Raw genomic sequence first — 14,299 nt, 5'->3', positions numbered from 1 at the left:
GGGAAGGTCTCCTTGGGGCCTTCCATCTGCACTTAGATCCAGACTTGGGGGTTGGGTGCAGCTCCAACAGGTAGAGAAAGGGCTGGAGAAATTGCTGGCAGAGGATGCACCAGGGCTGGGGGGAGCAGACGGGCATTTGCGGTGGGGGGGTGGCCAGTTGTGGAGTGCTGGGTGGGGGGAGCCTTCGAGGGGGGTGACATAGCCGGCCACAAAGCTACGGGCCTAGAGATTCTGAGGAGTCAGAGCAGCAGCCCCCAAGCAGTGGGAGGAGGCGAACAGCTCCTGTTGAGGGGAGGGAGGCAGCAGGCCTGGGGCTGCCACACCCCCGTCTGTCCCGTTTCCTCTCCTCACTATGCAGTAGGCTCGGGTCGGGGTGGGAATGGCCCACTGTACAGAAGAGATGAAGGCCTTCCTCCCCAGTCTCTGGCTGAATGCAGACTTGAACCAGAGCCTGGCCTTCCAGAAACCTCTCTTTCGCCCCCTCTTCTCAAGTCAAGCCTGGCCTTCCCTCATCTGGCCCTTGTCCCCATCCCCAGCACTCGGTGACCAGGCTCTTCCCTGGATTGGTGGGTGAGGAGACTTTTCTGCCAAAGGCAGAAACCTCAGCAAAACCATGCACAACTTTTAAAAAGTTAAAGTATATATATGTAACGAGGAGGGAGAACAGTTGTCTTTTGCTATTAAAAAGCCAAACAGTAAATATTTGACCTGCCTACTTAAATTTAAGATAGCACTCCTATATTTTCTGTATTTTCATCCTTGCTTTGCTCCCAGGGCACATGATACACACATTATAGGCACTGAGACAGTACAGGATGGCTGGCTGGCTAAGGGACCTGATACTTAATATAATTAAAAGCAATCCATTTTGGCATGCTGTTCTGGCCTGAAGAAGAAGACAGGCAAGAGATTATGTGAAAAAAAGAAGCAGGGGGCGGGGGGCAGGGTGAGGCCTTAAGGGAGCTTAAAAATAGAAAAGTCAGAAGGAAGAGGCGAGGGGCCAGGAAAGGCCCCCTAGGCTCTGCAGTAAGTTGGTTCTTTTAAATTGGTTTGGTTCCAACCCGTCAACATGATTTATGGCCACAAAGTCATCATTGCCTTCAAAACTCTGATGAGCTCTTGCACATCTTAGGTCTTCCATCAAATTGTCAGGGCTCCCACCCCAAGGAGACCGGAGATGTCAGGCCCAAGCTGTGCCACTTTCTGGAGATGCTGCGGGGACAGGCCGGGAACAGTCCTAGCCCTGGCCTGGACCCCCCTCTCCTGCCGTCGAGTCCGCTGTCCCCATCAGACACCGGCCACAGTCGCGCTAGCACCTTCCGCTTACAGACTGCCCACTCCACCAGGCCTTATGACCGTTCTTGGACAGGGGGTCATGTCTAAGCCTTCAGACAAGACTGCACGGCACATACTCGTACACACATTTTACAGATGAGGGACTTCACGCTCAGGTGACTGTCATGCTGAAAGGTACACGCTTGAGGAGTGGCAGGACATGTGTTCCAACCAGGCCTGCTGGGCTGTGGAGCAGTGTGCTCTCTCCAACGTGCTCTCTGCCCTTCAGCAACAGCGGTGGGGGGGGCACAAGTGAGCCGAGAGCAGATGCTGGATCTCTGTCTCGTGTAAATCCCTGACACGGCCTTAGGTGGCTGCGAGACCCTCGGACAGAACTTCCTACCCCCCGCAAGGGCGGCGGGGGGGGGGGGGACTGAATGGGCCCGCGCGGCTTTCTTCTCGTTTTAGGTTCTTTAAGATTCTGATGGAATCCCTCAGAAAGAAGAATAATAAAGCCTCAGCTTTCAGAAGCGTTAACACTCGGAGAGCTACCCAGCGGGATCTAGACAACTCTGGCGAGTCGGAGAGGAATCGGGTGAGTGAGTCCCCTAGGGCCCCCTCTGGGATCAGCACAGGGGAGGGTCCCAGGGCTGGAAGCCTGTAGGGTAGCTGCTGCCTTAGTCTTCTCTCCTGGGAAGGCTCTGGGATTGTTCTCAGCACTCCTCAAGCCCCTTCCTGGTTTTGGCTATTCTTTCCATGTACCTTATCATTTATCTGCCATGCTGACAGAGCCATGGTGGGGGCTGGTCTGGTTGGCCTTAGGGGAGGGCCCAGGATCATCCATCTGTGTGTTCTCAAGGACCGCTCCTTCAGTGATTTCTACCCTGAGGATAGGCTTAAAGTATTGGTACCCACTGGGCTTTCGAATTCTTTTCCTGGTTTCATATGCTCAGCCTTTGACTTCCCTGGATCAGGTATACTGGTAGGGAGTACTGGCAGGGAAGTCGGGCTGCAGGAATAAAAAAGGAAGGAGCCAGGGAAAAGCTTGGAGGCAAAACAGTCCGGGAATGATGATACCTCATCTGCCAGGAGACCCGGGGTGGTGTGGGGCTGGTCCCTCAGCATCATCTGAGCCAGCAGCAGCTTCAGCATATGGCAATAGCTGTGACTTGGGGGGGGTGGTGCACTCAGTACTGCCCCCACCTTACTCTGTGATCTCAGCTATGTCTGCTCCTGTCTCTGGGCCTTGCTCCTCACCCCGACAGTGAGGGCCTGGCCGAGACCAAAGAGAATGCTCGGTCTCCAGCCCAGGAGGTCTCCCAGTTGGCTAACTCGAGCACAAATGGGCATGGACGGTCTTTGGAAGGCTGCTCAGTCCATCCTTAGGGCACCCAGAAGACTATAAAAAATTAGGAGCCAAGATCAGAAGGTGTAAATGTCTGGTTTTTAAAATACTCAATAGTCCACCCAGCCAATCCTGTCTTCATCTCCACCTGCAAAAAAAATATTTGGAACAATATTTCATACCACTTTCTTTTAATGACTTAGCCTTGTCACTTTTTTGACATTTCTTTTAAAATGCAGGATTTTGCAAGTGAGACATGTGAAAACGAAGCTTGAAGAGAAGGAGGCAGGGAGTGCAGGGCTGGCCCAGAGCAGGAACTGGATGGATGGGTTGGCTAGGAGGAAGGGTGGGTAGATGGGTGGCATGTGGAGGTAAAACGAATGGATGGCTAGATGGGCAGGCAGGTGGGTGGCTGGGTGGATGAAATGAGCAGACAAGAGGAATGGGTGGGTAGATAGATGGATTCAGCAAGCACTGGGTGTTGGAGCCCGTCTTTTTCCTCCTTGTCCCCGAACCACAGGGAGAACAGGAAGGCGACGAGGAAGAGGAGGGGCCCATTGTGGACGCTGAAGCTGAGGAGGGGGACGCTGATGCTTCTGATGCCAAACGCAAGGAGAAACAAGAAGAGGAGGTGAGGGGACTGGCTGGGGTGAGGGGCGGTGTCACATCCCTCCTGTCACACCTGCAAGATAGTTGCTTGCCACGTATGGCCACACTTTTATTACCATGCTGGAATCCATTAGGAACCTTGAAGCAGATCTGGCCTCCCAGCACATGTCTCAATGGAGAAGATAAAGTTCGCAGGGCAGGAATTAGACAGGGGCCATCCCTGGACTGCCCTTTGGCTCTGTAGTGAATCAGATTCAGGGACCCAGAGGCTTTTTGCAAGGAGGTGAAGTCAGGCTGCCTCTTGGTTTTACAATGAAAATATACTAAAACCAGTCTCATGGGGGCGCTTGGGTGGCTCAGTTGGTTAAGCTTCTGACTCTTGGTTTTGGCTCAGTGGGGAGTCTGCTTGAGATTCTCTCTCTCCCTCTGCCCCTCCCCCTGCTTGTGCTCGCTTGCCGTCTCTCTCTCTCTCTCAAATAAATAAATCTTAAAAAACAAAACAAAAACAAAAACCAGCCTCAGGACTGCCACTAGGACAGAGGGCAGTTGAGAGGGGCTGAGGAAATTGACAGGCAAGAGAGAGCTCGAGGAGGGTGGAAGGTGTTGGGAGTTGGGACTGAGGGACTGGCATTGGCAGGGGAGGGGCCACCAGGACAGAGGAGAAGGCAGCCCAGGCTGGGTGGAGTAGGGACCTGGGTGCTGCCAGTCAGATAAGGCCTCTGCAGGGGCGCTTGTTCGCCGGCAAAGTCCAGACAGATGGGGGCGCCCAGGTGACACAGACCGTACCCCATCCCCTGCCAGGTCGATTATGAGAGCGAGGAAGAGGAGGTTGAGGAGGCTAACGACGATGAGGACATGCAGGAGGAAGGTGCTCACAAGGCCCAGGAGCAGGATGAAGAGGTGGGCTTAGGCCCCGAGGAGGACTCGCCCCCTGCCGCCCCCCTCAGCCAGCCCCGGAAGTCCACCCGCAGCAGAGAGCCCCAGGGAGCCGGGGCCGTGGAGCGCCGGGTGCAGGCGGTGCGCGAGTCGCACCCGTTCATAGAGGACTACCAGTATGACTCCGAGGAGAGCCTGTGGTGCCAGGTTGGTACCGCTCGCGACCCCCACAGAGGCCCGGCCAGGGGCCTGCTGCTGAGCTCCTCCCCGCGCCACTGGCTGGCATGCGGGGTCTGTGGCTGTGGGTTGCGGTCTCTTCATCATCCCAGATCCCTTAAAGGATCTGGGGCAGCTGTGGACCCTCTGCCCCACATCACTGCCCTCCGCATTTGACTCAAACCGCTAGTGGGCCAGTTCTTTCTGATTCTTCAAGAACAGTGTGTATACATGAGTCTGATCGGCTGGGCCCCGCGGGTACTTTTAAACATCTCACCTCAGTCATTTCACCTTCGGTACTACCGAGCGACCATACCTCAGAGTTGTTGCGGAGGCCGGCAGGAGTGCGCTAGTTCCTCGCACCCACGGCCTCTAGTCACCAACTTCAGGGTTCCTGTAAAGGCTGGCTGGTTAGGATGCCTACACAGCTACACTCAGACTGATGTTTTTGTCCTTTGCTTTGGTCCAGTCCAGTGGTTCCCAAATGGCAACGTAGATAAGAGTCGTTGAGCAGGTTACCCACACGAAACGACAGTTGTGACACCTTGGGGTGATCGAAAGGCTACCAGGGGCACTGTTGAGCAGATAGGATTTTCAGCAGCATCTGTGAAGGTGTCACCTTCGTCTGGGTGACTGGAGATGGCTGCTGTGTGTGGTCCGTTCTGCCACCCAGTGTTTGCGTGTGCAGACCCAGCCTACCCCAGCAGGGCCACCTGCCCCCAGCCAAGGTGTTTGCTAAGCAAGCTTTGAAGGCGTCGCCCAGGGAGCCAGCTGTGGGGGAGGGCTAGCCCCCTCCCCTCGCACAAACCTCCCTCCTCCTGCAGGTGACAGTGAAGCTCCCTCTGATGAAGATTAACTTTGACATGAGCTCCCTGGTAGTGTTGCTGGCCCAGAGTGCTGTCGTCTACGCGACCAAGGGCATCACAAGGTGCCTCCTCAATGAAACCACCAACAAGAAGAATGAGAAGGAGCTTGTCTTAAACACTGAAGGAATCAACCTGCCGGAGCTGTTCAAATACGCTGAGGTACATGTCCCCTTTCCAGATTGTCGGCTGGCCAAGAACGAGGCCCCATGCTGTCTCGGGGCCTGGCCACCAGCAGGTGAGGTCCCTGGGCCCTCTTTTTGGGATCCACCATGCGCGTTAGCCTAGTTAGGACTCGCTGTACAGAAACCTGCTTAACGTCCTCTAACCCAGGGTTTCTCAAACTCATTTGGCTCTAAATTTTTTTCCTTGAAGTTAAAATCTCCGCAAAGTCGATTTGTAAGAAATAGTTGCTGAATTCCTGGCTTGGGAGCTGCTCATTTCATCTGGTAAAGGGGGCCCTGGGAGCAGAGGTGGCCCAGACCAGCGGCGCAGTTTGCTCTGTCCCACCTGCTCCTCCTGCTTCATTCTCCCACTTCGTTGTGTCTCCTGGGACCTTTTGAGATGCTCTCAACCCCTGGGCACAAGGGTTTCCCCCAGAGAATACCGAGGTGCTGGGACCCCTGTAGCCCACCGTCGCCGGTCTGCACCCAGCTCACGAAGCTCTCCCTTCCTGGAACACTGCTCCTCCCACAACAGTTGCCCTGCAGAGGCCCTTGCTGCCCGGACGCCTCCTTGAGGACAGAGCAGGGGGGGCTTGTGCCTCCTGAGAGGCAGGCCCCAGCAGGGTGAACTCCGTCATGCTCGTGGCATTTGTTTGAACGAGGCCGGGGTCTCCGCCGTGTCCTGTGGGGATGACGTAGTGCAGAGCCACCTTGGGGCCTCCAGAACAGCCGAACTGGAGCCTCAGGGCCCTGACGAGGCCCGGCTTTCCCCCCCGGAGCTGCCCCACCGCTGCCCCTGGTGCCCTGGAGAGGGATTTAAGTGTCTGCTGGAGAACTTCCTCGCCTACCGAAGGACGTCTCAATCCTAGGAAACACGTCGATCTGTTAAATAAATAAGGAAATACCTTTCTTCCTGTTGACCTGAAGCGGGTACCAAGTTATCTCTGGGCTTTGGTGCCGACAGCGAGACAGACCTTGGGGCCTGGCCACCCACAACTCTGCCTGCACTGTCTCCCTTCACTAATCCTGGGCCACCCCTGGACCACATCGTCGGCAGCTGTGCTTGACTACCAGACAAGGCGCGAGCTCGGCCAGGGTGGGTCATGCCAACGGAAGGGAGCAGAAGGCCAGGCCTTCCCACTCAGCCCCTCCTTCTTCCCTAGGTTCTGGACTTGCGCCGCCTCTATTCCAATGACATCCACGCCATGGCCAGCACCTACGGCATCGAGGCCGCACTGCGGGTGATCGAGAAGGAGATCAGGGACGTGTTTGCTGTGTACGGTAAGAGGGGCCGTGGAGAGCGCTCAGAAGGTCCCGGCGTGGCGGGCCAGCTCTGTAGGGATGTGGGTGCAGTGAGCGTGTGGCCTGTGGGAGACTCTGACAGTGATCTGGGAGGACAGGTTTCAGTCCTGTCACTGAGGACTTCTCCCCTCCCCACCCCCACCCCCACCGACCTGTTTCTCATCTGGCCTCTGAGGAAGCTCCTGCCTGATGACGTGGCCCCTAGCCTGCCTTCAAGGTTTGGGCTCCCAAGTGAAACAGTGCTGCAAGTCTGGAGTCAGTTTCCTAGGCTAGTGGATAGAAGTGGAGAGTGGGTTGTACTGATAGTGGGCAGGGGTGAGGGGGACTGCCCCGCCGAGGTTGGGGGCTAAGTAGCTGACTGAATAGGTGACTGAGCTGGAAGCGGAGCCTGGGGGTCTGACATCTGAGCCTATGAGCTGCCTTGTGTCGGGTGACACTGTCCCAACTGTCCCCTTGTCATTGCATAATCCTTTCTGGTGTTGCTGCCAACGTGACAGGCATTGCGGTCGATCCCCGCCATCTCTCCCTGGTCGCCGACTATATGTGCTTCGAGGGCGTGTACAAGCCATTGAATCGCTTTGGGATCCGCTCAAACTCCTCCCCTCTGCAACAGATGACATTTGAAACCAGCTTCCAGTTTCTGAAGCAGGCCACCATGCTGGGTCAGTGCATGGGCGGGTGCCCTTGGCCTTCCCTCTCCTAAGTCTGCTCTGGGCAAACAGGCTTGTCTCTTGGGCACCTTTCCACATGCCTTCCACACGAGTGAGATCTTGGGATCTCACTGAGGAAGCAGCTGGGGAGGGTGGGCAGTAGATGGGAAAGCTACCTCTGCCCTTTTGAAGGAAAGGGGGAAGGACCTTCCTTCCTCTTTCTGCAAGCAGAGCTACCTCACAGAACCTAATCGGCCTCCAGGACTCAGGGCCTCCTGCTGGCCTCTGAGATGCCCTATCTGCCCAGCCTCTGTTGAGCCCCCTCCATCCCCTTACCTCACCCCAACTTCTCCCTCAACCACCTAACAAGAGCTCTTGTGTCTCCCAGGATCGCACGATGAGCTGAGGTCCCCTTCCGCCTGCCTCGTGGTCGGGAAAGTCGTCCGGGGCGGGACAGGCCTGTTCGAGCTCAAGCAGCCCCTGAGATAGTGGCCACCGCCTACCATCTACCCGGCCTGGAGGACAGCCAGGAGGACCTAGGGGCGGGCCTGGCCTGCCCGTCCCATGAGAGGCCCGGGAGAGCGGAGGCCAAGGTGGCCCAGGTGGCCGTGCAGGGCACGGCAGTGATGCTGGGGGGCCGTGAAAGCAGCTGGCCTCAGGGCTGGACCAGCTTCAACTGGAAAGTGGCAGCGTTCCTTGGCCTTCCCCGTCTCGGGATATGAGCAGGGTTCACCGAGTCCCCTGAGTCCCTCTCAGGTGGCCAGCCCTTCCCCTGTGCGGCACCTCTGAGGCAGGGAGGTGAGGTCTTGTTGCTATGAGCAGCCAGTGACTGCAGGCAGGATTCTGGGGTGGGGCTCTCGCCATCCTAGGGGCAAAGTTCGCTCAGGGCCAAGCCCACGCCTCTACCCGCCCAGCTTCTGTACCCGGGGCAGGGACCCAGCAGCTCGGCCCCACACGTAGAACCCCGAGTCGCCAGCCAGGCTGTTGGAACAGGTTGCCTGGCTTATCTTACCCAGCTCTGCTCGCAGCATTGAGGCCCGCAACCCTCTCTGCGGGCCCTGCTCCCTCTGGGCCGCCCAGTCTCCCTTGACCTCTGGCACCACAGCAGGGGACCCTGGCATGACTAGAAAATCAGAGGACTTGTACAAAGGTTTTGTAAAACCAGAGGCTGTTTCTATTTTTGTCTAATGTTATTCCAGCTCAGGCTGAGTAATAAACATCACTGGAACTAGCTCTTGGGAGGGGGAAAAAAATTAAAAAGACTTCAGTTTTTGTTTTTTCCCTTGGTTTGTGGTTTCTGCATTTCTGATCTGAGAGTCCAGGACTGTGATTTCTCAGCACAGTCGTGTCTTGGGTCCCTTCTGTTCCTGTCAGAGGACATGGGGGAGAGCACAGCCCCTGCTGCGTCCCCTTTCCTGAGCCAGCTTCTGCCCCCGTGGCCAGGAGAGTAGAAGCCAACGGGAAGGACCCATGTGTGTCGGGCAGGAAGGGAGGCCTTGCTCGGGGAGAGTGACCACGCTGCTCCCTCCAGACACGTGACAGGTCTACCCTATGCTGTGCCCACGGTGGGGAGAGCGGCAGCCACAGCATACTGGGGCTTGGGTACAGAGGAATAAGCACAGCCTCTGAGGGGCACAGGAAACAGGGGCACAGTGGAATCCTGTGCCACAGGTTAAGGCATGTGTTCTTGGGGCAGTGGGCCAGTTTACGACTCGATAATTTCCACTCCTACCAGAACTGTGGGGGAGGGCTCCCCGGGAGATCACAAGGTAACCCACTGGACAAAGGAGCGTGCTTGCATGGCCACCGTGGCTCAGCCCCACTCAGGCACCGAAGGTACGAAGGGGAAGGAGCAGGCCCAGAATACAGACAGGGGATGCACACAGCACACTGAAGTTAGACCTGTGTTGGGAGGCGAGGTGATGACCCCCTGCCCTTCCTGCCCGATCCATCCGTGCATTTCCTGGGCACCTCTGTTTTCCATGTGTTTCTCTCCCAGGATACACCTGCTTTGTAAGCAGATATTCCAGAGCTTGCTCATCATGTTGCCTGGAATCCCCGGGCTCCCCAGCTGGTATCACATGCTCACCTCACTGGTTCTCTCTGTCAGAGCGTCCTTGGGGGGCCTCCTGGGCTGTTTAAGGTGGCATGTTCTTTAGAATATGCTGTGTACTGTAAATGCTCTGGGGGCACTTGTGATTTTTTGGAAAGCACCACAAGTAGGTCCAAGCCAAATCTGATGAAGAGGATAGATCAAGGTGCATAATCATGTTTTAATCAAAGTAGAATGGAGAGTGATGGTTAGGCGGGGTTCACAAACTTCACGGAAGCTGTGAGTTCTTTCAGAACCCTGAGGTGCTGGAGCCAGCCGCTGTTCTTGGATGTCCTCCCCGCCTCACCCCTTCGTGTGTCAATATCTTACCTACTTGCTTGCTTACAACTTCGCTTCTTTTTAGTCTTTCTTTTTCGGGTTCTCACAAAAAACTACCCGCATTCCCGCAAGAACCCCTTGTGAGTCTTTGACGTTTTCTGTCTGAACCAGGAAGAAAACTGAGGGGTGGGTGAAGTGCTTTGTCCTGTTCCCAGCTTGGATCTTAACTTTCCTTTCTCTCCACTGTCCTTGTTCCCAAATAGATGTACAAAATGTAAGGTTCCTCCTGGGCCTTCCTGGCCCTGTCAGGGCTTTCAGTCCACAGCTCTGATAAACCACTTCTGTGAACGGTTGGCTCCTTCTTGTGTGCCCCTCCCAGTTCTCTAGGCTGTGGCTGGTTTTAATTTTGGTGAAATAACATAAAATGCACCCTCATAACTATTTTTAAGTCTGTAATTCAGTGGCATTAAGTAGTTGCATCATTATGTAATCAGCACCATCATCTGTCCGCAGAGCGCTTCATCTTGCAAAGCTGAATCTCTGTCGCCATCAAACACTGACTCCCCCATTCCTCTGGTGACCACTTGCCCCTGGCAGCCACCCCGGTCTTCCTGCTGTCTCTGCATTTGACTCCTGCCTCCGATAAGTGGAATGATTATTTGCTCTTTTGTGATTGGCTTATTTTACTTGATGTAATGTTGATGTTCATCAGTGTTGTGGCATGTGTCAGAATTTCCTTCCTGTTTAAGGTTGAATAATATCCCACTGTGTGTCTGTTTCGTTCATCCATCCAACCATCGATGGACGCTTGGGTTGCTTCTACCTTTTGGCTCTTGTGAATGCTGCTGCGAACACGGATGTACAAATCTCTTCAAGACCCTGCTTCCAGTTCTTTGGGGTTTAGACCCAAAAGTGGAATTGTTGGATCGTTGGCAGTTGGCAGTTCTGTTTTTCATGTTTTGAGAAGCTGCCATGCTATTTTCCACAACGTCTATACCATGTTACATTCCCACCAACAGCACACAAGGCTTCCGATTTCTCCACCCCCTTGCTGATGCTTGTTCTTTCCTCTTTTGTTCTATATGGCAGCCATCGTGATTTGAGTTAGGGAGTGTCAGATGTTGGGGCGCTTAGGTGGCCTGCACCTACATAGACTTAGGAACCACTTTAGAAGTGTCTCTCTGGCTTCTTCTCCGAGAGAATACCAAATGGCGGATGACGCCGGTGCTGTGGGAGGGCCCGGAGGGCCGGGGGGCCCTGGAATGGGAGGCCGCAGAGGCTTCGGCAGTGGCATCCGGGACTGTGGTCGGGGCCGGGGTCAAGGCCGTGGAGCTCGCAGAGGCAAGGCCGAGGACAAGGAGTGGATCTCCATCACCAAGCTGGGCTGCCTGGTCAAGGACATGAAGACCAAGTCCCTGGAGGAGATCTCTCTCTGCTCCCTGCCCATCAAGGAATCTAGGTCATTGATTTCTTCCTGGGAGCATCCCTCAAGGACGAGGTTCTGAAGATCATGCCTGTGCAAAAGCAGACCCGTGCTGGCCATCGGACCAGGTTCAAGGCGTTTGTTGCCATCGGAGATTACAACAGGCACGTGGGCCTGGGTTTCAAGTGCTCCAAGGAGGTCGCCACTGCCGTCCGTGGGGCCATCGTCCTGGCCAAGCTTTCCATCGTCCCCGTGCGGCAAGGCTACTGGGGGAACAAGATCGGCAAGCCCCACACTGTCCCATCCCGGGTGACTGGCTGCTGTGGCCCTGTGCTGGGGTGCCTCATCCCCGCCCCCAGAGGCACTGGCATGGTCTCAGCCCCTGTGCCCAAGAAGCTACTGATGCTGGCCGGTATCGACGACTGCCACACCTCGGCCAGGGGCTGCACTGCCACCCTGGGGAACTTTGCCAAGGCTACTTTTGATGCCATCCCCGAGACCTACAGCTGTCTCACCCCTGACTTCTGGAAGGAGACGGTGTTCACCAAGTCTCCCTATCAGAAATTCACTGACCATCTTGTGAACACCCACAACAGAGTCTCCGTGCAGAGGACCTAGGCTCCAGCTGTGGCCATCACGTAGTTTTATACAAGAAAAATAAAGTGAACTAAAGCTTGTTAAAAAAGAAGTGTCCCTCTGTTGCTTGCCAATCTTACACCTTTGAGTTGACAATTGAATTGGGGGCTGTAGGAGTCTAGAAAATGCTCCTGAAATAGGAAAGACTGGTTCTTAAAGACTGGTGGCGTTGACAGTCGTCCTGCAGATTTCTGAGTGGGGCAGCCCTGGACTACAGGGTGGGATGGGCAGTCGCCGCCTGTGCTTGAGGGCGCGCAGCTCAGGTGACGGGATTGCCGGGCCCCCACGGGTCTCCCAGCCCCATTGCCATTTTTTCTCTCCTGCCTCATTTACAAGGGGCTCTTCAGTTGCAACCACCAAAGTAGCTACAGTCAAATGTCTTAATTCCTACACCATCAAACCCCCTTTTTGGCCAATGTCCACTTAGTACGGAGGTTCTCAATTCTGCGCGTTGAGCTTTCCACCTGGGAAGCTTTTTAAAAAACTGATTCCAGGGGACTCTCCCTGAGATTCTGATTTAATGAGCCCGGGGTGTGGCCTGCACATTGGAAGATCTCCAGGAGAGTCTAATGTGTGGCAGATTGAGAACAGGCGACTTAGAATAAGCCCTAAATTGTGCAAGTCACAGTCACTCACTTTCTTGTCTGTGGGATGACTTCGCAAGGAGAGAGTCATTGGGACCCAGTTTCCCCACTGAGATTTTAAGATCTGATCTCTGCCTTCAAAAAGTAGAAGTGTGTATGTACGTGTGTGATAAAGCTGTTATGGGGCCACAATAGAGGTCTGCAACGATAGAGTGGAGATCAAAAGACACTCCAGTCTGCTCTGCCTGGGGTTCAGCAAAGAAAGGTGTGATGCTTCCAGGCACAGAAAGGAGGACCGCAGCTGCCCCCCAGCCCCGCACATGGAGGGGGCTGCTTGTTCAACGTGGAAGCTCCTGCCTGCAGCTGGCCTGTAGGGGCGGGCGGCGGGGATACCTGACCAGTGAGTATTTCCTACAAGAAACTTCTTGAGAAGTTGCCGTGTCCAAAGTGAAGCCCTTCCATGAGGTCCGCCCCTCCAGCTCTAAGCTGCATGCCCTCCCCGCTCCGTGAGCAGCAATCAGGGAGCTCCATTCGGCCCGGAACTCATTACAGCTCGGGTTTGTTCGCAGGCCCAGGGAAAGACCAGAACCCGTTACAGGGAACAGGGCTGAGCTCCTCAGCTCACCTTGGCTGTTCAGGTGACGCCCCTTGAGTGACTCTAGGAACCAACGGCTTTGGGCTCCGGGACCCGGAAGGCACGTGCCAACCTAAATATCCTGACTGTGCCCCTCCTCCCCCAGCCTGCACCCACTTGACCTTGATGCCCACTGCACTAGGCATGCAGAGATGGAGGAAGCACACCGGCCCTGCCCTCACAGAGCTCACAGCCTAGTGCCCCAACAGACAAGCCAGCTGGAAACAGCCTCATCGTGACCTGGCCAAAGGTTGAGGAACCCAACAGGTGACATGCACCCCCACACACTACCCCACCAGTCCGGGTAGGACTGTGGCCCACCCAGCTGGCCACAGCAGGGCTTTGGGGACATGGCAGAGCGGGGAGGAAAGTGAAGGGCGTGAAATTGAGAATCAGGAGTCCAGTCATCACTACCTGTCCTCATGTGCCCACTCCCACGCCGGCTGCTCTACCTTCCCCCCCTGAACATAGGAGAGGCCACTGTGTGGGTCAAGCGCAGTGCTGCTTACCCTAGATCTTTCCTTGCAAGTTGCGGTCAACCTTGCTCAGGAGGTTGGCTGGCCCTGCCAGAGGCTGCTTTCTGGACTGGCCCCCCAGCCCTGTTGTCCCTCACAGGTGACAGGATCAGACACCACAGGCCTCAGCTGGACCACAGTAGAAACTCTCCCTCACCCATGATTCTTGCCTAGAAACATGAAGTTCTACAGACCTTCAACTAGGCAAACCTCAAGACTGTGGCTGAGCAGTGTGGCTGCACTTCGGGTGAGGAGCTGAGCTCTGAAATCGGACTCCTCCTCACGTCGTGGGTCCTAAACTGACAGTGTGACCCTAAGAGGTTACTTGGCCTCCCTGCGCCTCAGTTTCCTTGTCTGTAAAAACAGTGATTAAAATTAAGTACGTGTTCATATAAAATCATATACAGCTATAAATGTTTACCTATATCCCAGGCAGGTCTCAGCTGGGGGCGGTTTTGCCCCCTGGACATTTGACAATGTCTGGAGACATGTTTGGTTGTCAAGATTGGAGTGCCGGGGGCGGGGGGGTGGCGCTCAACTGTCATTGAGTGGGTAGAGGCTGCGGGGCTGCTACACAGCCCGCAACACACAAGACAGCCCCCCGCAATGGAGAATTATCTGGGCCCAAGTATCAGTGATAGCGAAGTTGAGAAACCCTGCCACAAACGCATGTGTGGAGGGGTTAATGTTTTTTCTTTTACAAAAGGGAATCATTTACATTTTAGTCATCCTGATAGGTAAACAGTGGCATCTCATTGCTACTTTAATTTGCAATTCTCTATCAACAGTTCTTGGTTATTCTGATTTGCACTTCTAAGAATTGTCTATTTGTATCT

General features: G+C 55.1%; 1 protein-coding gene and 1 pseudogene across 3 annotated transcripts in view; both read left to right on the top strand.

The window, feature by feature from the left end:
• POLR1A (RNA polymerase I subunit A) overlaps positions 1-8,581 on the top strand; it is a 72,578-nt gene extending 63,997 nt beyond the window's left edge. For all 3 annotated transcript variants that reach the window (XM_081796703.1, XM_081796704.1, XM_006737805.3), the window contains 7 exons: positions 1,744-1,870; positions 3,141-3,251; positions 4,031-4,312; positions 5,146-5,346; positions 6,512-6,629; positions 7,148-7,312; positions 7,689-8,581. In XM_081796703.1, the coding sequence (XP_081652829.1) occupies positions 1,744-1,870; positions 3,141-3,251; positions 4,031-4,312; positions 5,146-5,346; positions 6,512-6,629; positions 7,148-7,312; positions 7,689-7,789 (1,105 nt within the window). In that variant the 3' untranslated portion in view covers positions 7,790-8,581. The remainder of the gene's footprint in view (positions 1-1,743; positions 1,871-3,140; positions 3,252-4,030; positions 4,313-5,145; positions 5,347-6,511; positions 6,630-7,147; positions 7,313-7,688) is intronic.
• Positions 8,582-8,791: 210 nt separating this feature from the next.
• On the top strand, positions 8,792-11,736 carry LOC115942528 (small ribosomal subunit protein uS5 pseudogene; annotated as a pseudogene).
• Positions 11,737-14,299: the final 2,563 nt, after the last annotated feature.

Source organism: Leptonychotes weddellii, chromosome 10 (genome assembly GCF_054177405.1).
Source record: "Leptonychotes weddellii isolate Sample4059 chromosome 10, ASM5417740v2, whole genome shotgun sequence".
NCBI lineage: Eukaryota > Metazoa > Chordata > Mammalia > Carnivora > Phocidae > Leptonychotes > Leptonychotes weddellii.
This window is presented reverse-complemented; position numbering and strand designations above follow the sequence as displayed.